Here is a 24107-nt window from a genome sequence, read left to right as displayed (position 1 = left end):
AAATAAATGCAAGCAGACATGTCCCCAGTTTTTTGCTGCGAGCGCAGTGAAATGCCAAGGTTAAAGCAGTTTGCATTTGAATTGTTTCTGACACTGGTATGTGACAAATGCCTCATGGTGTAATTGTGTGTAAATTGATATTAATGTGCAGTCTGCAGCTGAAAAACTGAATTATATACACGTGATATACTCCTAATTTCCCTGTCAAACAGCTACTGTAAACCTGTTGCAAACTTGGCATATTTTTTAAAATTTAAAACAAGGAGAAATCAAGAAATACTAACCAAGTCTGTTACACTTTGGATGAGGGTTGTCTCTGATAAGATGATTATATTCCAAGCCAGTGAGTGCATCTGACTCCTTAACATTTTAAGAATAACGAGAGCCCCCTGGGTTGTGGAGATGGAATTACCTGAAAATCAGGAGCTGTTTGCCCAAGGATGTCTGGCAGCTGGCTCTCTGCAACTGGCCTCTGTATCCAGGATTCTGATGGAAATTACTGCAATCTCACCTGTGTTAGGTGTTACCCTAAATGTGCAGGCTGGGACCTGCTTTTAGAAATCACCTAAAACAAGATTTGCTATTTGGGTGTGAGCAAACTCTTTCTGCTTTCAATCTCCTGGATATTTTGGATGACAGAGGGGAATGTACATTCCAGATATTGGAGGTTTAACTACATATTTCTTTCCCTGCTTACTAATTTTCTCTCTTTTTACCATATTTTATTCTGTCATGTTCTAGGCTGGCCTTGACCATAGGAACTAAAAGATGGTGCCGAAGTCCAGTATGACACGAGAAGTTGGTGTATTTATTTTTTTGGGGGGGGAATGTAGATAAATGGAATCCTGATGAGGTCTCATATTAATGATTTACAGGCAAAACTCCAGAGTTTAAAAGAGTGGGAAGTGGGAATAAACTAACCCAGGGAGATCTGCAACCATGTCTGGCAAGCCAGTGTGCATTGCAGATTTTGAGGAGCATGCTAAAACCTTTCTGCCCAAATCCGTGTACGATTATTACCGCTCCGGGGCGGATGACCAGGAAACACTGGCAGATAATGTCGCAGCGTTTTCCAGGTAGGAGGATGATTGAAGGCTGGGGTGGGAGGCAGGGGGTGTAAGTTCTGCTTTATTGGTAGATCTGGTGCAATTTTAGATTTTTCTCTGTGAACGAAACTCAACTTTTCTGCAACTTCTTTCTATTTTAGCAAAAAAAACTCTCAACTGACTTTTTAGGACGACTCTCTCTCCCCTCTCACTCCTCCACCTAACATTTTCTGTCAAAAAGCAATCCCTAAAATCCATTAGCACTTTTTTAGCTTTGCCTACTTTGGGGTTCTTTTGTTAACAGAAATTCTCTCCAGAGTCCTTCAGCTCCAATATTTAATCAGCCAATGAAACGGTAATTTCTGTCGTTTCTACATTTGGGGTTATAGTACCAGCTAGGGGTTTTTGAGGTGGGGTTGTACTTTTTAGGTCCTTAGTCAGTTTTGCCTTTTCCTTAGTTCTCCTAAACTGAGTTAGTTCCCAGATGAGAGCTGCAGGGCCCTGCAGGAAGGAGTTGCATTTCCCAGCCTGGGTGAGCTGGGAAATCCAGGGCTCAGTCCTGGGTGGCCCAGCTGTGCTCAGGGGTTTCCAGCAGGAGCTCAGCCCTTCACCAGGAGATACTGTAAATGCTGGCAACTGTTCTAAGCCAGTTTTGACTTAGACTGGCCCCCTGAACTGTTGTCAAAACCTGAGCTCAGGTCACCTTTAGCCTCAGAAAGACAAGATCAGCACACAGTCAGTGGGCACTTGCTGTGGGATTCGGTAGAAGTGTCACAATTAACATCACATCAGTTGGTTCCCTACTCCCAAACGTCCCTGAGCAGGGCAGAGGGAAGGAGGCAGCTGGAGGCTGCTCCCCTCAGCCCAGCTGAGCCCAGTCAAGCTGCTCAAAGAGCTGCTGACATCTCCTTCCTTCGGGGCTGTGTTGGTGCAGATGTTTAACCCCTTGCACTTGTCTTTGCGGAGGCTTTGTCTTTAGTTGCTCTGAGTCTAACAAACCAAACCATGATTTTCCAGTTGTATCCTTAGTCTTTCTCCCTCCCCGCTTTGCTTTTCTGCAGTCCTACTCACTGCTCCAGTTGCTTTTCCATAGGCTATGGGCCATTCAGCTGGAAATCTGATACAAGTTGAAGGTTGTAGAAACTCTGTGACAATTCATTTAGCAGGATCAAAGGGCCCAGAATCTTAATTTTAAGGACATACATAGAAAAGCTTTGTAATGTCAAGAGAAGACAACTGGCCTCCACTGATTATTCCAGACCTCCTAGCTGCATGCAGAAGCTGCCATCACAAAAATTTCCCTGCTCAAACACAAGCCAAAAGATTGCCCTGAGGAGTGCATAGGAGCAGGAGGGGATGGATAGTGTTCAGCTGATTTCTATTGGACCTTCTTTAATGCTTCCAGATGCTCTGATGCTACTTGCCCTCATAAAACCAAAATGAGACATTAAGGAAAGGATGCTCCAAGGAAGTACTTGCAGGCAATAAACTGCGGGAGCAGTGAATGTTTTACTTGTAACTGCTGAAGTCATCATGGTGAGGTGGGATCTGAAGCTGCCAGAGACAGGCTAACAAAGAGCTGGGCATGTCCCTTGCTGTGCTGGCATCAGCAGAGCTCGGTCTTGGCAGGGAGATAAGGCCAGCTCTGCTCTAAAGCTGTTTCCTGCCACAGGGATAGATTCCTCTGATGAGAGACCTCCTTACATCAGGCTGGTTGCCTGTGGGGTTCAGGCTTACCTCATCTTTCCTGAATCTTCTATCAGATTTTCAGTAAAGCCCTCCAGTTTCATATGTTTAAAACTGGTGTTTGCAGGCATCCTGGGACTGAAGGGGATGTTCATTAGCAGTGCCTTGAATAGCCTGAGACATTAAAAGAAATCAGTGACATTTGGCGTGGCTGAAAGCCCCTCATTTGGTGTGCTGGGTCCCTGTGCCTCAGAAGTGTGGGGATGAAGGGGCTGGGAGGTGTTTCCCTCTTTGCTCGCCCTCCCTTTATATTTGTCTGAAATAAAACAAGATCTCATTTTCTCAGCATGTGGGATGCTGACATTAGCAGTCCTTACACCATGTTCACAATGGCTTCCTGGGAATACATCTCTAAAAGGCAGAACTTGCTATAAAGACTTTGTAATATTTTGGTTTGTAAGACCAATTTGACACAAAGGACTTTGAAAAACATTTCTTTTTCCCTTGGATGGTGTTGGGAGAAGCATGGCCCAGCTGTTAGAGGTGGGGAAGTGCTGCTCACTCTGACCCTCACATAGTCCTGATGTTTCTGCGTGTTCCTGACTGCAGCTTGTGGGTAAATATAAAGTCAGATGGACTTTACACCCCCGAGGCACAAAGATCAGCAAGTCAGATAATTTTGTGAAAGACAGGAGTATGTTCAGCTTCGTTTCCCATTGATTTCCCCTGTCAGAAGCTTAGTTGCAGGGTTCAGTCTGATTTTAAAAGTTTGCAGTTCATGAAATATTTATATTCATAAGTTTAAATGGAAGAGAGAGCACAAAACTGAACCAGAAGCAAGAATTGTTAGCCTGTACCTTTATGGTGCAGGATTATTCAGGTGAGGTGTGAGGTGGAAAACAGCTGGGTTCATCTGTGAGTCCTTTATTTTTTATTTTCTTTTTTGGCAAACGGTTTCATTTCTGGAGAAACAAATAGATCGTATTAAGGACAAATATTACTATTGTTATCAAGAACTAATGATAATGGATGGTTGTGTTGTTGGATCCTGCAGTGTGTTTGCAACACTCCATGCCGTTTTTGGAGCAGCACGATTCATCCTCATTGGATTACAGAATTAATGTCTTGGCCTTTTGACCTTGAGGTACTTTGTGTAATCAGATACCAGAGGACCAAGTGCCCCCACAAGGACAGTGTTTAAAATGGTTTAACACCAGGTACAGCCACTGTCCCCCAGCTCCCAGTTCTTCTGGGACTAAGAACCAGCACTGGGATGTCGACATCAGTGTGTTCCTGCTGAGGCCAGGTAAGTATTTCTTATTCATGGTTCTCAAATGGCCCTGGCAGAAGTGAGGCACTAAGGCCAGAAAGGATGATTTGGGATGGCAGAGCATATGTCATTCCCTGTGGTGTCTGCCTGCTTCACCTCGGGTTTGCTCTGCATCCCCGAGTGTCCTCCCAGCCCTGTCTGGAGCTAAAATCCCCTCCCGAGCTGTCACAGAAGTGAGGGGCCTGAATAGAGAAGAGATTTTTGTGACAAGGTCAGGACGCCTTTAGCTCAGTGGCATTCTGGAAATCAGTCTGGAGTCTCCCCTCCTGGCATGCCAAGGAGCGGGGAGGTTGGTGTGTAGGAGCAGGCTCCTGCTAATCGACCCTGCCACGGAATTCCCAGAGGCCTTGGGAGAAGCTGCCTTCTTCTGTTGTGTGCAAGGAACAGCAGCTCCTGCTTCTGCAGTACCAGCATCAGCGCAGGCTTTCTGCAAACGTGGTGTTACCTTATGGCAATTAAAGGCATTAAAATGGCCACAGAAGTAATCTAAACATTGGTTTAAAAAAGCAAGGCTGAGAGTGGGACTGGGTCAGGCAAGTCGGGGAAGTTTAGGGGGGGGAAAAAAGAAAGGAATGCTTGGAATAATAATTTAGCTATGTTGTTGTGATGTCTTTCACCTCGGATTCCCAGTGCACCACAAAGAGTGTGGATGGCAAGACTTGCTGGGAGGGAAGATAATTTTCCCGAGGAGAAGCAGCTATTGCTTAGCCTGGCTCAGCAGCAGCCCCTGCTCCTTCTCAAAGGAAGTGAACTGTAGGAGAGAGAAGGACAGCAAACGGGGTTTGGTTTATGATGGAGGCTTGGCCTGAGCAGTGTGTCTCTTCCCAAATGTGCTTCTTGCCCTGCAGAACAAGGGGATTTGGGACAACTCAGGAGAGGAACAAGAGGAGCTGCTTGAAAATATGGTGCAGTTTGAAAATGTCAATGTTTTTCCTGGCTGAAAGCAGCCAGTGCTTCTCTGTTACCCCACTGCAAGGTAATTTACAATCAGATTTTTTTTTTGAGCATGGAGAAAAAAGGAAAAAACCCAAAAGATTAATCTCCCTTCATTCCCTTTAATCCTTCCTTCAAAACAGCTTTTAGCTGAAGTTGCCTATATTGGGAGTGCTCTCTGCCTTCCCCACTGCGGCATCTCCCGCTTCCAGCTGGGAAGAAGGATGCATTCACTCTCAGTTGCTGATTGCAGCACACAAATGTGGACTTGGCTGGAAAAAGATGTGGGTGATGAGGAGATGATGAATTAAAAAAAAAAAGAAAGAAATCCAAGTTTTTATCCAAAATATGCAGGAAATGTTTCACTGAAAGACTGAGAGGAAGCAGGTGCTGTGTGGCAGCTGAATGAATGTGTGCCCTGGTGATTGGGAAATACTGCCTGTGAGGTTTCCTTGCTGCTGTTAAGGGCATTTCCCTGTCCAGACAATGCCTGGTTTCACATATCTGTCAAACTCAGAGCTGGAAACACCCCAGTTTCCAAAGCAAGATCAGGTTTTATTAAAGGATGATGATACTCTGGTAGTGAACCTGTTTGGTGTTTTTGTGGGACCAGTCAGTTCCGGATCAGGAGCACTGACTGGATGTTGGTGCAGAGGATGTGCCCTGATAAGGGATCTCTGCTTGGGACTGCATCATTTTTCTTGCATGCACTGCTGGGGGGATTTTGGCTCTTCCTGTTTCTCTTCCCAGCTAAAAGGACCACAGAGATGCTGTACCTCAGGACTGACCCTCTCAGGCTGGCTGTGAGATGGCAGTGGCAGTAACAATCTGACAGGTCAGAGAAACCAGGAGCCTGGGCAAGAGGGAGATGCTTCACATCCTTTATGCTTTGGGGTTTAGCTGTATAAATGAGCAAGGTTACAAAGGGATTTTTGCTTTCTTTCTTTGCTGGGAAAAGATACCTCAGAACAGAGTGGAAGCCTTCAGAATGAGGATTAGGAAAAAAAGGTGGAGAAAGAAGTCCTGTTTTCTTTGTCCCACCCTCAGCCCATCCTCCCCTGAAAAATAACAAACTGTTACAATGGCATGAAAACAAGCGTGAGGAGATGTTCCTGCCGTGTGTGTCTTGGCACCGAGCAGCACAGCTGACTTCCACAGCCACACATCTCCTTCCAAGCATCATAACCGTCCTTCTCCTCCCTGGGGAGCGCTGCCTGGAGAGCTGGCACAGCCCCAAGCCTCCAGCAAGGTGCGTCTCATCCTGGCTCTGCCCCAGGCTTTTTGGGGAAATGTATCTTGATCTTTCTACAAAACAGAGATTTTGTCTTTTTCCCCCTGAATTGTTTTAATACACACACTCAAGCTCACCCCTACTTCCTGTCAGAGGGTAGCAGTGGCTCTGGTTTTCTCTCTGTGCTGGTAATTGTAATATTTTCAGTCTCAAGCATTCTGGTGCTGAGCAGTTGCTCAAGTTCAGCAGTATTAGACCATGCATTTTTAATTCTTCTCTGTAATTACAGTTCAGGAGCCATGGGAGCCCTGTTGGAGGGAGGGGGAGGTCTCAGTGAGAGGTTGGTGCTTGCAGGGAGGCTTTGGCCTGCCCCAGGTGTTGCACCCCCTCTTGTGGCTTCTGCCGGTGGCAGTGCTGTGACAACTCCTGGATGATGGGGAAAAGTCCCATGGCACAGGTATCTCCAGGAATGCAACCCTCATAAAACTGTGCATCCAAAGTGTCTAGTGGTCCCCATAATAGGGATCATGATCTTGTGATGCTCTTTTGTGTGGGGAAGGAGAAAAAGGTAAATTTCTATGTGTGTGCAGATATGTGGTGTCCAGCCAGGCCACAGTAAACTGTAATTTCAGGTTAAGTGTGGTTTAGTTTGCCCTGGTTTGAAAAGGGAGTTCCAAGCATGCAGGCCAGGCTTGTATTATCCAAAAATCCCTTGTCTTTTGGTACCCTAGTCCATCGAAGGGATAACTGAGGGTGGCTGATGACTTTTCCCATTTGCATACAGCATCTGGCACCCAGTTCTGCCCGGAGGCCTTCAGGGGGCTGAGACTCACCATGAACCTCACTGTTTTACAGCTCCTGTCCTCCCTTTCAAACCATACCAGCCAATAGTGTTACAGGGGTCTTTGCCTCTTTCACCCTCTCTGCTCTTTGGTCCCTCCTTGCCTGCTCCCTCCAGGTTTGCTGCCCTGCAGGGGTTTTGCTGCAGCTCTGGATGACGCCGTGGGATTTTGTTCCAGCTCCAACACAGCTTCCACTTTTCCTGTGGCAGCAGGAAAACCTGCTCTTGCCCACTGAGAGCTGTAAATCCCCCCAAGCTGCAGCCATTTGAAATTGAGTTTATCTGTGTGTGTGCCAGGTGGAAGCTGTACCCCCGGGTGCTCAGGGACGTGTCGGTGATGGACCTGTCCACCTCCGTCCTGGGCCAGAGGGTCTCCGTGCCCGTGTGCGTGGCCGCCACCGCCATGCAGCGCATGGCTCACCCCCACGGAGAGACGGCGACCGCCAGAGGTGAGCCCTGTGCGGGTGGAGAGGGACGGGGCAGGGCTGCGGGCGCTGCACGGCCCGGGGGTGCTGTGGCAGCTCTGCTGTGCTGCTGCCTGCCCAGCCCCGCGGGCTCCTTGCCCCGGCGTGGCCTTGAGTTGCTGCTCGGGGTAACCGTGCTGACTCCCGCGTTTGTCTTTTACCTTTTCACTCCTCTGAGTGTGGTTTCTCTCTCTGTGAAACAGGGCGGGGGGTAATGCAGGATGCAAGAGGGGAATAATATGTCGCATATAAAATTGGAAACATATACCTACCTACCTATACCTTCTGTGTAACTATAAACATTGTCACGGTAACACTCTTCCTATTTAGAGAATTGACTCTAGAAATTCCGAGGCCTTTGTTTGCCTGGGAAAAGCCCTTGCTTTGAAGAGAGCTCTTTGAGAGCATCCCAGGGAGGCAGTGAGATAAGGGTCCCTCTGGGCTAGAAGCTGCACAAAGACACTGCCAACACAGAGGCTGCAGCTTAGAAATATATTAACCAGAATTCAGATGGGGAACTGTCGCCTACTCCCTTAACTCCAGCTGCAGAATGGCACCAAATCTGAGGAAGAGGGGTGGGCTCTACATTTCAGTGCTCTGGTGCTGAACGGAAAAGGGTGCAAAACATAAATAGATTATATTTAAAAATAAATAATCCTGCGCGTGGTTGTGTTATTCATCTACTGGCGCTTCCATGCCCAGTGCAGCAGATGCTGGTGTGAAGTGAGTAGAATTCTCAGCCTTGCAGCTGGAGCTGCCCTCAGCCCTCATCGTGTGATGTGCGCGGGGGCGGGTTACGGCACGACCCCAGCGTTATCCTTGAAAAACACACCTCTCCAATTTGACAGTACGCTTGGGCCGCGTTTTTCCCCTTCCCGGCGAAGGCGTTTCCCCGTCTGTAAGGGCCGGCGCACTCCACGCGATGGCGCTCCAGCACCTCGGATCGCTGTGGGCAGGGCCGGCGGACGCTCCGGTGCTGTCCCATCCTCTGGCAGCTCCTGCGCATTAGTTGTGGGCCAGGTTGGGCACGGATGAAACCCTGAAACACTAAATGCAAACATATTAATGCGATGGTGAGAGCGAGGTTTGACACAAAATTCAGGATGTTTCTTAGCCAAAACACTGATGCTGCAGCCTGGCCACATTTTAAGGCATAAATCCCCCATGGCATGCCAAAGTTGAGTGGTACAATAAGGCTGAGTACCACCTTTTCAAACTTTAACACATGATTATTGCATTTAATGTTCCTTTTCAAGCTGGGACAGCTCAGTGTACTGGCACCAGTTGGAATGTGTGGTCCAGTAAACTTATCCACTGGAACTGGTGAATTTTTCATTGCTTTCAAAGGAAGGCATATTAAAATCACACCCTCTGTATTGCATTGGCATTTGGGGGAGAAAGAAAATGGCTTTGGTTTTGTGCTGTTAGAGATGGAGTGGGGCACTCAGCGCCAAGCTTTTGGTTTGACCTTATAAGATGACAGGAATTAGCTGTAAAGTACACATTTGGCTTAAAGATTCTCTTCAACTTGGGACACTTGGGGTCAGGGGATTTGCCACATCCAACTTCTCTTCTGTTCCAGAGGTAGCACAGAGTTTAAGTGAGCAAACTGTTGGTTGCTTTAATTCAGCTTCTGCTTCAGCTGCACCGGTTTGCACGAGCCAAGCAAGTCTGATCCATAGTCCTGTGGCTTCTGCAAAGCCTGGCATGCTCACTCCAGAAGCCTGGCTTTTTTTGGCTCAAGTGCGCAGGAAGTGCTGTAAGAGGTGGTGCCTCTGCTGTGGCCATGATAGCACAGCGTGGCTGAGTCCTGCCCCTTCCCTGCCAGGGCCCTGGCTTGTGTTGGGGGCAGAGCAGCTCCCCAGGGAGCCTCCCTGTGTGCCACGAGTCTGCCTGGCTGGCCTGGAAGCCCAAGAGATAATAGTGGTGCACACCACGCTGCCCTGCAGGGCAGGGTGGTGAAGAGAGCAATGACAGCTCCTTCCCTGAACTCCTGGTGTTTTGAGAACAACGCTTGAGGAATTTCCTGGAGTGACAGCGTCTCGCTTGGAACAGCTCTGCTCTCCCGGCAGCTTTGCCCACGTGTTGTAGGGTAAATGTCCCCTCTCAGGACAAGGGCTTGTCATGGTGTGTCTTAGAACCCCCTGCCCTCACAGCTTCTTGCTCTGTGCCTTCTCAGGGTTTTGGGGGCTGCTGCTTCCTGAGGGATGCTCTCCCACAGCAACCAAGCTGGTGGAGAGGAGTGTGCACCTTCCCAGAACAGGGCAGGCTCTGTCAGCTCACCTAAAACACCCCTTCACGGGCAGTTCTTCTTTGAGTAAAGAATCTTTTCTAGGAAAAGCATCCAATTGTCACTTTAAGAGTTGCTGGTGACAGGCCAGCCAACACAATGTAAGTTATTCCAAAGGTTCAGTGACCCCACTCTGAGCAGAATAAATTGCAGTCATGGTCAAACCTTGCACAACCTCAAATACAGGTGTTGGATTTACTTGTACTCCTGTTAGCTAGACTTGAAAATAATAAATTAATTTTTTAAAAAGTCTATGCAGGCTGTAATAAGGCTGCTCCTCACTTTTCTCTGACATGTCTGAATGTAGCAGGAGTCCTTCCTTACAGAGAAAGCTCTCTTGTCCTTGAAACAATTTCATGCACCTTGGCAGTTGTCCCAGTTTTTCTAGGTCTTTCTTCAAGTATATTCCCTGGTATTTTAGTTGTAGCTCATCAGTGTATGTGGCAATTTTCCAAAGAATGGATTTTCTGTTCAGTAGAAACTGAAAAATTGGGAGGAATATTGTTTTGGATTAACTGAAATGTTTTATTTGATCCAAATCATAATTTTTTTATTTCATTTTCCTACTGGCTAATGCTTTTTGCTATAGTTCTGTTTCGAAACAAAAGTGTCAGCTCGGGAGAAAACATTTCCATTTTGAAAAGATCAACACATGACATTTTGACTTAGGTGTTTTTTTCTCATCCTTCCCACTCCAATTTCAACCTCTCTGACTAAAAATATTTGCCAAATTTGATGAATAATCTTAGCCACTGAAGAGCAAAAGGTTGTTTTCTGAACACTTTTCAATAGAACCCTTCTGATTCTATGGGATCTTTTTTTCTTGCTTGTCCATCAGCAGATTCACTGTTCCTCCATGCCAAGGCATTTGTTTGCCACCCTGACCTCATGCTGTGCTTGCAGACCAAGGTGGTCCCCGTGTCCACAGGACCCACCTCGAGTACACTGACTCAAAATCTTGTGTACCATCAGCTGCTCAGCAAGGAATAGCAGTTTTTTTGCAACCTTAATTGATTATAAACAGATTTGTAGCGCTGTTCTATTGAGATTTGTGTTTATATTCCTGCTTATTCCATACTGCATTTACTGGTAGTTTAAATTCCTATGTTTTCACCCCACAGCAGCATTGCAGTGCCTGGCTTCTCCATGAATGGCTGAAAATCAGGCTGAGAATCCAGCTGTTTTCTTGGCCAGGTCACTGACAGTTGCTGAAGGGCTGAAGTTTTTGTGTTTGCCCTCTGCAGCTGCACTCAAACCACTCTCCAGGTTGCTGCACAAGCGGGAAGGGTTTCACCATCACCTGCAACATGACTGCACCGTTGGCTTTGCCAAATGGAGAACAGGAATATTGACTGCAAAGCTGGTTTTGCTGCCTGTTTTAGCTGAGTTTCTGGCAGCTCTGTCATTCCCACTAGAGGGGGAGCAACACCTTTGCTCCTTTGGCTCTTAACAGGCTGCTACTGTGCTTTTTATCTCTATGATGCTGGTGTGCACTGAAATTTGGGGTTCTTGTGCCCATCAGAAATGGTTGTGACTGGGAAGGAGGGGTTTAGCCATTTATTATATTTTGTGCTCAGCCACAGTGCAAACAGCGGGGCTTTATACCCACCTGTTACCCATGTGGGGATCAGAAGACGAGGTTGATTTTGAGATATGAATGTGAATATCAATCCAGAGTCATGGAGAGGACAGTAGTCACATGGGACAACGTGGCCTGGGCTGACCTGGCCTGGATTCCCCACAGAGAGCGGCGTGGCCAGGGGACTTTGTGCCACAAGTGTGCCCAGGCAGCCTGACGTGCAAGGCAGATCCCAGCTGTGTTTTGGCCGCATGTCCCTTCCCCTCCAGCCGTCCTGCACAGCTGACAGAACGCGTTGTGTCAACGGGAGCATGGCAGGCACCACTCGCACGCAGGGTTTTGTCAGGGCTGAGGGAGGAGAGGCTGACAGGGATCTCTCAGCCAAGTGTGGCTTGTCGAGAGAGTAACGTGAAGTTCTTTAAACAACTCTGTCTGTCGGGAGATGCAGCTCCAAGAACACGGCTGCTGCTCCTGAGAAACACCGCTGTGCCAAGAGGACATCGTGTTGATCCCGAGGAATGTCCTCTGGCCTCTAGCTTGGGGACAGTGGATTCACTGGTGGATTCTGAGAAAAATGCCTCCAGTGGGGGCAGTTTGACTGCTGGCCTGCGGAGATGCCCCTAAAAGGGAAATGATGGGAATTTGCCCAGCTCGAGGAAAAAAGCGAGTTCCCATTCCCATACAAGGTAACCCCGACAAAATCTGCAAGCTTGAACTGGGCTCCTCTCCAGTGCCCTCCCTGAAGTATTCTTCCTCTGAGCTGCCCGCAGGGACAAATTCCAAACCCTTCCCAAACCACGTAAGGAAGTGATGCTCCATCAGATGGGGAGAGGATGCTCTGAGGCTTCAGAATGAAAAAAAGGCTAAAAAAGGTCACGGCTTTCTTTGTTCCCCACCAGAGCTCCCAAGCGTGTCCTGTCCCATTTGCTGCTATGTAACATACTTCAGTTGAATTGCCCAAAAGTGAATGCCTTCGAACTGCCAGAGGGCAGGTTAGGATTAGAGACGAGGAGGAGATTCTTTACTATTCTGTGACTCCATGGACTGCCCCAGCTGAAGATGACCAGGAAAAAAACCCATAAAAACCAAACAACTAAAAGCAGTCATGAAATGGCATGAGGAGAGGCTGGTTTACAAAAACATCTCATGCTAAACTCTGGCAAATGTCACATACTACAGCAAGAGCATCCTGTGGGAGTATGGATGTAGTAGGACTGATTTGAAATAATAAATAATTTGCAGCACCTCAACAGTGAAGTGTAAAATATGGTTGTTAGAGGGAATGAGTTACTTCTGTTTTCTTCAACTGCAGCTAAATGTGTGAGAAGCGGGAGTGTATTTTTAGAGAAACCTAATTTAAGGTAGAACCCCCCCCCCCCCAACCAAACCTGGCAGCACTTCAGGCCTTGGTATCTCACGGTTTTAAAAGTCTAGAAAATTGTCAAAATAAGCTTTAAAATTATCATGACCAAGCACAGATCCACCAAAACTGGAACTGGGAATTTCTAAAACTTAGAAAAATGTTGTCTGTGAACTTTGGATTTGCCTGAGAGATCTAAACTACGTGTGTTGAGCTGGTGCTTCACCAGAGAGCTGCAAACTTTACAGGAGAGACAAGAGGAATTTTCTGAGTATGCTTGCATGAAAATGCCATAACCCCGTCTGGAATGGCTGAACTCTCATTGAATCAAACTGCTTAAACCTAACCTTAAATAAGAGAAAAGCACTATTTTCTCTTTTGCTACATATGCAGCTAAGTTGAAAGGATATGGGTGGTATACTGTGATTTACATCTTCTCTTCACCAAAAATGTTTTATTGTGCAGTTTCTGACTAAATTTTTGCTTTTGCAGCCATAGGGTTGTAGGGGTAGACTTGGGAATAAAAGGAAAATATGGAAATAAATGGACAGATACCTAAAGGCAGATTGAACATTTACATTCCTCCCTTATCTGATGCAAGGGTTTTGCAGTTCCTGGGTTTGCAACTCTCCTGTGCATTCCTGATATAGAGGGAACTACGTCCAGTAATTTAAGGAGAGGAACAGAATGGTTACGAACTAGAGAGGTTTGGGTGATTGCTGCTGTATTTCCAGTGAGGAAAAACTACCTGGTGGAGGGTGTAATCGAATTGTTTGAATAAGCTGCTCATAAGTTTCCACTCCAAGAGGCTTGTAATCCTTATTTAATAAAATGTTGTCATAAAGACCACTTTTTAATTCCTCCATGGGCTGGGGATGACGTCTTCAAACAGAGGTCCATTTACATGAAAAATATGCATACTGTGGTAGACCAAGGAAAACGAGGCTTTCTCTAATATTTTTGAGTTTTACAGCGTGTTTTCCTTTATTTTACAGTAAGTGACAGATTACTGCAAAAAGAATAAGTGACAGATTCATAAAAACATACCTGTACGAGGTTAGCTGGTGCAGCCTGGGTTGGCAGTGCAGACGGTGATTTTTGGGAGGCAAAACGTGGCAGCCTTCGAAAAGCTGGAAGCCTTAACTGCATTCTTTTAATGCTGCTGCTTAGAGACTCTCCCTTTGTGTTCCTCCAGCCTGCCAGGCCGTGGGCACAGGGATGATGCTGAGCTCCTGGGCCACGTCCTCCATCGAGGAGGTGGCCGAGGCAGCCCCGGGCGGCCTGCGCTGGCTGCAGCTGTACGTGTACAAGGACCGGGCGGTCACGGAGTCGCTGGTGAGGCGCGCCGAGAGCGCCGGCTACAGGGGCATCTTCGTCACCGTGGACACGCCGTACCTCGGCCGCCGCGTCGCCGACGTGCGCAACAGGTTCCGGCTGCCCCCGCACCTCAGGTACCGCTGTGGCCACGGGCTGGAGGGGGGAGATTGTCCTGGGCACAGCTCGGGAGCTGCGGCCGTACCTTGGGCTGCCATCTGCTGTGGGTCAAAGCGAAGCTTTCCTGCCGGTTTGCACCCCGCCAAAGAAGCTGTGCCGGGCAATGTGAGGCTGCAGGCTGCTGAAGGAAGAGACGCAGGGCATTTTCTTCATCCACGTGGCAATGTATTCTTGGCTGTCTTCAAACCTCAGCTGGGCACAGTGACCTGCTCTGATGTTGAACTGGGATCCAGCAGCAAAACTGGCTGGGCTCCGGAAGGGGCTTGGACTCTGTGGGCCAAAATTCCCTTCCAAAAGATGTTATGGTTCCTTCTGTGTTACCCTGTGATACTGCTCTGGGTCCAGGGACATGTTGCTAATGATTGCAGAGCCCCTTTTCAAACAGGTTCAACCCTTCTTTTACTCAAATACACAAATATGTGGGTATCAGTCTTTCTAAATTCTCCATGAGGGCAATTTTTAGCCCAAAGTGTGTTTGGGGACATTTTTCCGTGTCTCAGAATTTCTGGCATCATGATTGACTCCAGCCCTAATTCTAGTTCTTCCCCACTGCTGGGCCAATGAGAAATTCAACTTTAATTGAGAGAGAGTTAAACCAGAATTTTAACCTTACAATGGTGTTTAAGGGTGATGATTTGCCTGGCCTTTTGTAAATATGAACTGATAGATTGTAGAGCCTCCCCTGATAAATATAGGCTGGCACAGTTCTAGCAGCCAAGGACTAGCTGGCAGAATTTTTACTTGATGGGATATCCAGGACTTGAAGCCAAAAATCTTGTGAGGTTCTTACATGTAGGTCTTGGTACCAACCACAGTCTACCATGGCACATGTTAGAATTATTCAGAGCATGAAAATGAACACAAAAATGGAGAGACGGAGAAAAAAACCCCCCCAAAACCAAAAACAGCTTAATGTATTTTTAAGCAGATAAACTTTGAGGTAAGTTCTGGGTGAAAGCTAGTTTTGAATATTATCAATGAAATTGAATTGTTCTATGTCTCCAAAGACTGTTGTGTTATACTATACACACATTGTATGTAACATGTACTTAGCAAGAATCACATCTAGAGGTTTTTCTTAATTTCCATACTGCTCAAAAGGAAGCTAAGCTATGGGGGCTCTGCAGTGAATCTGATTGTCTACCTCACTGGCAAAAACCCCTCCAGAGCTTGAGGGCTCTCCCCCATGCACTTGTACTTGTAACTAAGAGATAAAGGTTGACAGATTGGAACTCTGCCCTGATTTCTGTGTTAAAGCACAGTTTTAGGAGGAAAGCACCAGAAAGCAAAAAAGCCCTAACAGATCTAACATGAAAATGTACCACACTGGTATCGGTGTGTCCTATGTTGGAATCGTGCTAGAGATCTGTGTTTGACATATTATCAATACACACTGACCTTTTACTCTAAAAGAGAAAATTAAACAATTATTTAAATAGCTGATTTTTTTAGCGCAGTAGAGTTTTAAGGCCTGGGGTTGGGGAGTTCTTGAATGCAAGTCCAGTAACCCAAAGACATTTGAGGAAAGCGGGAGGGCATTTCTGAAGTACTTTGACCCCACCTGCCCAAATATAACAAGGTTTCGAGTGAACCCTGTGAAATCACATGAAATTGGAGTAATCCTTAAAGGTTCCAATTAATCACTGCAGATTCCCGAGCGCCGCTTGGGCAGCGCTTTGTTGCAGAGGCTGCTGTGAAACTCTCCTAGAGCTGGGCTCTGCTCATTTATGTGATAGCTTTTTCTTGGCTTCGGGTTTTCAACAAAGTTTCAAAGCAACAACAAGGTGCCATTGTGCTCTGAGATGTATGTAAGGCAACATTCATCCAAGTGTTGATCTGCATTTTCCAGGCCAAGAAAAACAACAGTTATTTATATAATCTTATCCATGGTTCTGTTTTTCTCTGGGCACCCCACCCTCCACAAACCAACAGCTGAAAAGCTGGATCTTGCTGAGAGCTCGCTCCTTTCTCGTTTGCTTCTGGGCCTGGAGCTGAACAGAAAAGCCATGTGAAATGCTGCTTGTTGCAGGCATGAAATCAGCAGTGAAACCAGCCAGGTTCCATGCAAAAACACTCATGCACTTCCCAAAATGTGAAATGTGAGTATTAAATAGCCCAGTGTGGAACAGGATACAGTTTTAGAAGAGCAGGGCAACTGAGACATGGATGTGCTAGAACCTGGGAGATTTTGTTGCTGAAAACCCCAAATAACAGCTAATGCTTTCACATGGGCTTCCTTTCCTCCATACATTGCACAAGGAAATGTACGAAAGGGACACAAGGCAAACAGGCTGGCTGTTGGCCTTATTGGACAGATGAAAATTCTGAATTCTTTGCAGGGCTTCATGCACATCCATTTATTTCACGGAGCTTATGAAAACTTCATTTCCTGCAGGGGGATATGGGCAACTGAATATGATTTCACCAGAAGCCGTTTATTACATTTACCATTATATTATTATAATTATAATACAAATATAATAATATTATATTACGTTTATTACATTACAATCCCAGTTATAGATTCTAAAACCTACAGCCAACTCCTGGTTGGCCAAGTCGCTGGTTCAAGAGGCAGGTACATCTCCTTTAGGACATCCAACTGGTCAAATGTCCATCATCACGTCATGTCTTCTGTATCTAAGGTTTACATTCTCTGTGGACAGTTTCTCAGGCTCTCTGTTCTTATCTTAACCCTGTTATTTTCCCAGTAACCTTGATGAATCCCTGAGAACCCTGAAAACAAGACTGCAGGTGGCTTGATGAGATTTCTCACCAACAGTTTGGCTGGTGCATCAAAATGGCCTGTTATAGAGATGCATTGCTACAAGTTCCTCCTTCTCTCCTCCACCTCCCTGATCCCCTATTCCTCTCATAGCTGAATTCCTTGGATTTGAAAAACAACAAAACCCAACCATATTTCTTTTGCTAAAGTAGGACTGTTACCTTGGGCCAGAGAAACTTGTTCCAATGTTATCACAAAACCGTCACAGAGAGATAGAAAGGCTTTGGTTGCAAGGGACACTATGCTTATGTTGATTATCAAATACTTTGTCAGCCAAAAGTTCTGGCTCACTGAGGACGGGGATCTGACACGCTGGGGCCAGCTGGTTTTGCTCCTGCCCTGCAGTGCAGCAAAGCTTTAACTCAGGTGAATTGAATGCTGGCATTTGGGACCGATCGTGGCTACAGCGAGTCTCCCTCAGACTGTTTTTCTGTGTCTTCTGTCACTTCAGATTAAAAAACTTCTCCAGCAGTGACCTGGCATTCTCCTCGGGGAAGGACTTTGGCGAGAACAGCGGGCTGGCCGTGTACGTTGCTGAGGCCATCGATGCCACCGTCAGCTGGGAGGACATCAAGTGGCTGCGGGGGCTGACCTCGCTGCCCGTCGTGCTGAAAGGGATCCTCAGGGGTGCGTAGCTCTGCTGCTTCTGGGGAAGGCCAGGGAAGAGCTGTCACTGCCTCCTGCACCGCTAGGAACCCCCCAGTGGAGGTGGTTGTGGAAGCAGCTGCCGAAATAAGAGCCTGGTGGCGTCACCAACACCGCCATTAATGTGACCATGCCAATCATTTTGCGGTGGACAAAACCATTCAGCAAAAGAATTTCTCGCTGATGAGTTCTGGGACATAATAGAGAAAATAAAGGCTAGCAACCAAAGTGGCTGCTGATCCAAAGGGATAAAATGTTCTGCTACAACACTTCAAATTACTTTTCTGGTTTTATTACTTAAAAATAAAATCTTTTTCTGTGTTGAGGCAAGGCTCTGGAAGGCTGAAGCCCTAAGGTGGCTTTGCATGAGCTGAGAATGGTTTCCTTAGTGATTCCCTGATTGTGGTGTCTACAAGCTCCCACTTTTGGAAGGACACGTCCTGTTTGTGTTTTTTCCTAGCTGATGATGCCAAAGAAGCTGTAAAGATTGGGGTAAATGGGATCCTCGTGTCAAATCACGGAGCACGGCAGCTTGATGGGGTCCCTGCTACTGTGAGTACTGATGCCATTATGCTCCAGAAATATCTAATTTTCTCTGCCTTCTGCCTTCTTGTTTGCTTTCTCTGAACACGTGGAAGCTGGAGGAAAAACCTGGAATAAGTATTCTATGCCTTAAGCCATGAGTAATATCCTCTCTCCACTTCTCTATGTATGTCACATCATACTCTGAGTTAGACACAGCCTCTTCTTGGTAGATCAAATTAGAAAAACTTTCAGAAAAATTTTTCCACTCTGCTCTTTCATTTCTTCTTTCTCATTCTTTTTTGAAAACCTTTCGTTGCCATTTGCAGCACACTGAATGTTGTATTAGGGTTGTTTTTCCTCTTTTAATATTCTTCGGAGGCTTCTGAAAAATTACAGTTGAGGAACAGCTAGAGGCAGAATGAAACTCTCCATTTTTCTCCTTTCAAGTATTTTCACCTTTGGAAAAGGGAGAGAGTGGTTAAATTACAGTTTTTCCTTTTTCCTTTTCCTTGTCGTGCTACCCCATGACTTTTCCAAAGGTGAAAGGGATTTGAGAATTTCTCAGTCGGCAAAAAAGAAAGAAGTAAAGGAAAATGAAAAAGTATGTGCTCAGGATGAAGGAAAAACCCCAAAATTCCAGTCATCACTCATCTTGCTTCATTTGGTGTGGGAAAGCTGCACAAATAAAAAGAGAATGAAAGGGAGGAGAATCAAAGCCCAGTTGTGCCTCTCTGAGTATTTCCAATATGTTCTCGATGAAAAACCTCCTGTTTTCCATGATGAGTCTCTGAAGGGAGAGGGGAACAGGTCCTCTTGTCACCTCCTGGGAATGTACTCCCCAATTTCATTGAGGGTGTTTAAAACTCTTGGGCAGGCCTGTATGTGAGGTAATCCAACAGCAACAACGTTTAAGGTTGTTAAAAACATCATTTTGAGGAACGGGGGAGAGCTCAAGAAATACAAATTAATTTTTGACAGCTGCAGTAGAAGAGAAATTTGCAAACTCCTTGTTAGGGGTTACTCCTTTGCCACACCACAGGGCAGAGGAGAACTGCTAAAGCTGACGTGTTCCCTGGATTTATAGTACAAGGAACAACACTTCAGAATGCTGTTTTTATAATGTATCTGTATCAGATCATGTTAAATGGTTCTGATTTAGAAACATAATAATTTGCTTCAGGTTTGTGGGGTTTCAGATCGTGAGCTGAACCCAAGCTGGTCAATATTTCTAGTGTCTAGTTACACATTGAGGAAATCTATGTTTTAATTATGGTTTGCATCATGCTTTAGTTATTAGAGCACTTTAATGTTGGTACAGTTTGTCAGGATGTAGAAAGTGGTCTCTGGATATGGAAATAGATCCAAAATATGTCTGGCAAGAGAGCAAAACCAAAGGGAGGGGGAAATCACAGCAAGTGCCAAACGTCAAGAAAATTTTAATCCAAATCTAAAAACAAACTGCACTTTCAAGTTTCCCCCCCCATCTTCTAGTCATTTTTACCCATTAGAAAGGAAATTAATTACATCCGTATTTGAAAGACACGAATTTGTGTGTCTTTTGTCTTACTTCCACACACTATTTCCAGTCTCCTTAATACTTGGCTTCTGGTGGTGTTCCTTTCTTGATTTTCATGAATAGAAACTATTTAGGTGGCCTCATAGGAAAAGTTGCCGTATAATTAATGCTCCAGGCTTGAATTCAGGAGGCTCATCCTTTCTTTGGGACCCCTTGCATGGCAAGAGGAATTACTTAATTCCCTGGTAATTCCCTGGTTACTTATTTGTAACTTGAAAACAGTGAAAATACTTTCCCCCCTTACTTGTATCACTGGTGTGGGGGATAAGTTGAGAAAGGGGATGAGCAGGGCTCAGTGAAAGCAACATATATGTGCATTAAAATAAATTATTTCTCACCTTGCTCAAAATTTGGAGGAAAATTATTATTTTCTTATATTAGGATGTTTTTCTCTATAGTTATTCCTGTATTTAGATGCATTTTCAAAAGGGAAAATAATTTAAAAGTTTCAGCCAACTCTAAGTTCCTCCAGGTTTGTGTTTCTCTCAGTCCTTGCCTGTATGTACAGTGCCTGCCTCTGGGCTCCTGAGGTGGCCTGCAGGAGAAATGAGTGGGAAATTTCAACAGGGAAGCAAAGATGATTATTTAAAAAGTGAGCTGATTCAATTTCATCCCCAAACTAGTGACGACTGGAAGTTTGGGAGGTAACACCTCCAAAAGGCTTCCTTAGTGCTGCTGTTTCAAATATTCTGCGTAAGAATCAGATAGTGGCTTGTGTCTGATGTGTCATGGAGTCAGATGGCCATTTTGTGACACCCTGCTGATTCTCGTTCTGTTTATGTGACTCTCCAAATGTATTTGCCCTTTGCATGTACCTTCTACCCTGCAAAGTCACTGCTGGTTCCCAAGACAAAGCTGTGTTATTTGGGTATGCAACTGCTCATTGAGCTGCCGTAAAGCTTGCATCCTATGTGTGAGAGTTGGCTCAAAAAATAAACAGGGTTTCAGGAGCAGCCAAGCCGTGTTCCTGGTTTCTCTCTTTTAGATTGACGTCTTGCCTGAAATCGTGGAGGCTGTGGAGGGGAAGGTGGAGGTGTTCCTGGATGGTGGTGTAAGGAAAGGCACGGACGTTCTCAAGGCCTTGGCTCTCGGTGCCAAAGCTGTTTTCATCGGCAGACCTGTCCTCTGGGGACTGGCTTATCAAGTAAGTGAGGAAAAGCTCAAATGCATGACTTTGGATCCCTGGACTCACTCTGTAGCCTCATTATGTGCACACTGTGTGTGTGCACAGAGGAGCGTGCGCCAGATTTGTCTCTGTGCATCCACATCATCTGATTTGCTATTTGCTGAAATTGCTATGACCAACCCTCAGGATTTATGTTTGCGCATAAAACTTTTCTTGGCACTTGTACATATGTCTGTACCTACACACATATATGTACACATAATAGTTCACATTGTCTCCTAATCCCCCAGGGTGAAGAAGGAGCAAAAGAAGTTCTCCAGATGCTGAAGGAAGAGTTTCGCCTGGCAATGGCACTGACAGGTGGGACATCAACATTTCCTCTCCGTAATCACATTTTCTCAGAGCTTTCACTTGCCCCAGGCAAGATGCTATAGCAACTTGCAGGAGAGGAATGTTTGCAATCTAAACAGGTTAGTCTGTGGATAAATGGGCATAAGACTTGTTATCCCTCCCTTATAAATGGGGAACTGAGTAGATTAAGTGAAAACATTATTTGGGTTTGTTGTTGTTTTTCAGTTTTGTTTTTTCACAAGGAGAGCAATAAATCCACAGAAAAGTAGTGGCAAATCTTTGGTCACCAAGGGGTGGATTTCATCTGACAGAATGTAGATTTTTATGAGGCAGAAAAAGAAAAGGCTTAGAGTGGGTTGGAAAATCAGGGGCTTGAACTGATCTGCAACTTCTCCTCCAGGATGCCGGAGAGTAGAAGAAATTGGCAGGACACTGATCCGAAGACATCAAGTATTGTTTTCCAAGATTTAGATCTGAAGACTCTTGCCTTGTGCATTGCCTGTTGTGCTTCCAGACAAAATCCAACTGCATTCCCTCAGTGGGCCTCCTCCTGCAATCCTGACCGAGGGGACGCCCTGCTCTGTAGGGAGATCACTTGCTGAAGAAAGAACTCAAAGCAAATTTTACAGGTGTTTCCAAATCTCTCGGGCTCTTAAGGAAAGCTGCTACACTAGGAGGTGTGATTAGAGATGGGGCTGTATACAGGACCAGCACAGAAACTTCAATGTGTTTTGCAACAAACGCTGACAATTAATTTCCATGCCTGGGAGTAATTTAGTTGTTAAAGTGAAACTATAAACAGAAATGTTTTGATAGCAAACAGAAATGCTGAAATTTAAAATGCAAAAGATGCTTCTTGCTCACTGTTTAGAGAAACTGGACTGTAGATTGTAGAGATTAAATCTTGCTTTCTTATGAACAGAGTGTCCTTTCCCTAAGTGACTTTATAAGCATCTGGGCTTGTGGCACGTAGGCTGTAGGAGCCCAGAGCACTCTTCATTGTAAGGAACCAAAGAGCAAAGCAAAATTGGGGAAATTCAGATGTTTAAGTGGCACAAGCCCCTCTGCAGTCAGACAGCTGTTATGTATGTGCATTGAATGTATGTCAGATCATTGGCTAATGAGAATCCCTGCAGCCCAAACTGTGCCAGCTGCATCCACCTGGAGCTCCAAGTCACATTTTTCACCTGGATTGATTTGCTAACAGTGGCAAGGGAAGGCTGATGCTACCTTGGAGAGTTTGTAGAATTTGCAGCCATGTGCAAAACAGAAACTTGAATAACTGAGGCATTAACCCATGACTTGGGAAGAGCCTAGTGACTCTATTGAGTTTCCACGCACATCCTTCAGTCAGATAAATCTCAGTGTTCTTCACTCTGCTTATGATGATGATGCAGAGACACACAGGATCTGTGCCTCTGTACTCTAAACAGTCCAAATATCCACTGAATTCAGGAGAAATTTTACATTTGTAAAGAACAAAGGAGGTAAGACTGTGCTGTTCTCATCTTGGGTAAAACCAAGGGCAGCTCTTCACCTGTCTCACCTCCCTTGCAGTCATGGCAGTTTTACAGGGAGCAGGGAGAGGCCACACAGGTTTTGAATATCCTGCTGTGAAAATTAACTGTTCATTTTAAAGAAGACTAAAGAAGAGAAAAAAGTCCTAATTTCTTGGTCTCGCTGACATCACCAGCTCCACCATTTGTTTCCCATCAGCCTCGTGCATTCTGACTCTTCCGCTTTGCTCAGTTTGAAATATCCCTTACTGAGCTTTAGAGTCAGCTTTGTAATGAAATGATGGAATATCATAATGTGAACTAAAGCTGGGGCTGGAACTCGAAATGGGGAGAAAACCCAAAAGGCCACATGCTTGCCCTCCAGTTGTAAAATCTGTACTCTTATTTACTGCAGAATGTGGTCTGTTGTGTGAGAGTTGCGTAGCAACAAAATAAAGTTTATCTGTGCAAGGAAATATGAATGTTTCTCAGAGCACAGAGAAGCATAATTTCTGCTGTTTACCGCACTTATCATATCTGTTGCAATGTGGACTGTGTCAGATGTCAATTACAGACTAACTTCAGCAAGACTGTTTATTTGAGATAATATAAATGTTACTTAAAAGACAGGGGCATAATATCTTGTGTTTACATGTTTAAGGTCTATTTCTAAAGCTCAGAAGATGCAGTTTCCTGTCTTTGTCCCAACCAGATTCGAGGAAAGTTCTGAAACTCTGAGGTTCAGTAGAAGTTCTGATGACGAGGAAACCGGTTTCGTTACTTGTGCGTAATTCCCTGTTTCTAGTTCCTCTGGGATAAGGGGTTTACATTGTTTGTTCCTGCCTGTTATCTGAGAATCGTCTGACTGCCTTCCAGTTCAGCCCCAGTAAGACTAGACAAGCATTAAAAACCAGAATTAGAGCCAAAGACTTAAAGGCTGTGAAACTGGTAACAGAAAGTAAATGAATTTGTCTGGTAGAATTCTCTTTTTAAAATATTCCACTGTGAAGAGAATTTCTTTTCATTTTGAGACAGAAACACAACTACTTTTTGAAATTATTAAATAACTTTTTAAAAAAAGGTAGTAATTCTGTTTGGTTTGGGTTGAAAAGCAGAAAGATTGAGTGCCCTCAAGCATTTTAAAAGCTGAACAATGTCCAGGCTAAGGAAAAAAAATCTATCTCCACACTTGCTTCATCTGGAGGAGCTGAGAAAAAAACAGAGCACACAGGTGATAGTACATCTTTCTGTGGTTTGCAAGAGTGTTTCTGAGGAGAACATAAGTAATGTAACAAAAAATAGGTCTTTGTGAAATATGTTAAGTAGAAAATTATTTGTCTTAAGTAACA

The 24107-nt window shown here is 45.3% G+C and overlaps 1 protein-coding gene across 2 annotated transcripts; it reads left to right on the top strand.

Moving 5' to 3' along the window:
- Nucleotides 1–434: 434 nt before the first annotated feature.
- On the top strand, nucleotides 435–23789 carry HAO1 (hydroxyacid oxidase 1). 2 transcript variants are annotated; one of them, XM_063391472.1, is made up of 8 exons: nucleotides 435–1076; nucleotides 7365–7516; nucleotides 13956–14211; nucleotides 17491–17666; nucleotides 18145–18236; nucleotides 20771–20929; nucleotides 21202–21271; nucleotides 21663–23789. In XM_063391472.1, the coding sequence occupies exons 1-8, from the start codon at nucleotides 940–942 to the stop codon at nucleotides 21731–21733; spliced, it is 1113 nt and encodes a 370-aa protein (XP_063247542.1). In that variant the 5' UTR covers nucleotides 435–939; the 3' UTR covers nucleotides 21734–23789. The 2 variants fall into 2 exon arrangements, with proteins under 2 accessions (XP_063247542.1, XP_063247541.1); XM_063391471.1 differs by lacking the exon at nucleotides 435–1076 and adding an exon at nucleotides 3832–6244.
- Nucleotides 23790–24107: the final 318 nt, after the last annotated feature.

This window comes from Prinia subflava, chromosome 2 (assembly GCF_021018805.1).
Source record: "Prinia subflava isolate CZ2003 ecotype Zambia chromosome 2, Cam_Psub_1.2, whole genome shotgun sequence".
Classification (NCBI taxonomy): Eukaryota; Metazoa; Chordata; class Aves; order Passeriformes; family Cisticolidae; genus Prinia; species Prinia subflava.
The sequence above is the reverse complement of the archived record's forward strand: the minus strand, read 5'-3'. Positions and strand labels throughout refer to the sequence as shown.

What these genes read in the sequence shown, in the direction of transcription:
- HAO1 (XM_063391471.1), top strand. Translation starts at nt 6,102, where the DNA reads ATGTTCCTGCCGTGTGTGTCTTGGCACCGAGCAGCACAGCTGACTTCC. An exon ending in TCTGGGGACTGGCTTATCAA is followed by an intron (nt 20,930 to 21,201) that starts GTAAGTGAGGAA and finishes CTAATCCCCCAG; the next exon opens with GGTGAAGAAGGAGCAAAAGA. An exon ending in CCTGGCAATGGCACTGACAG is followed by an intron (nt 21,272 to 21,662) that starts GTGGGACATCAA and finishes CTTCTCCTCCAG; the next exon opens with GATGCCGGAGAGTAGAAGAA.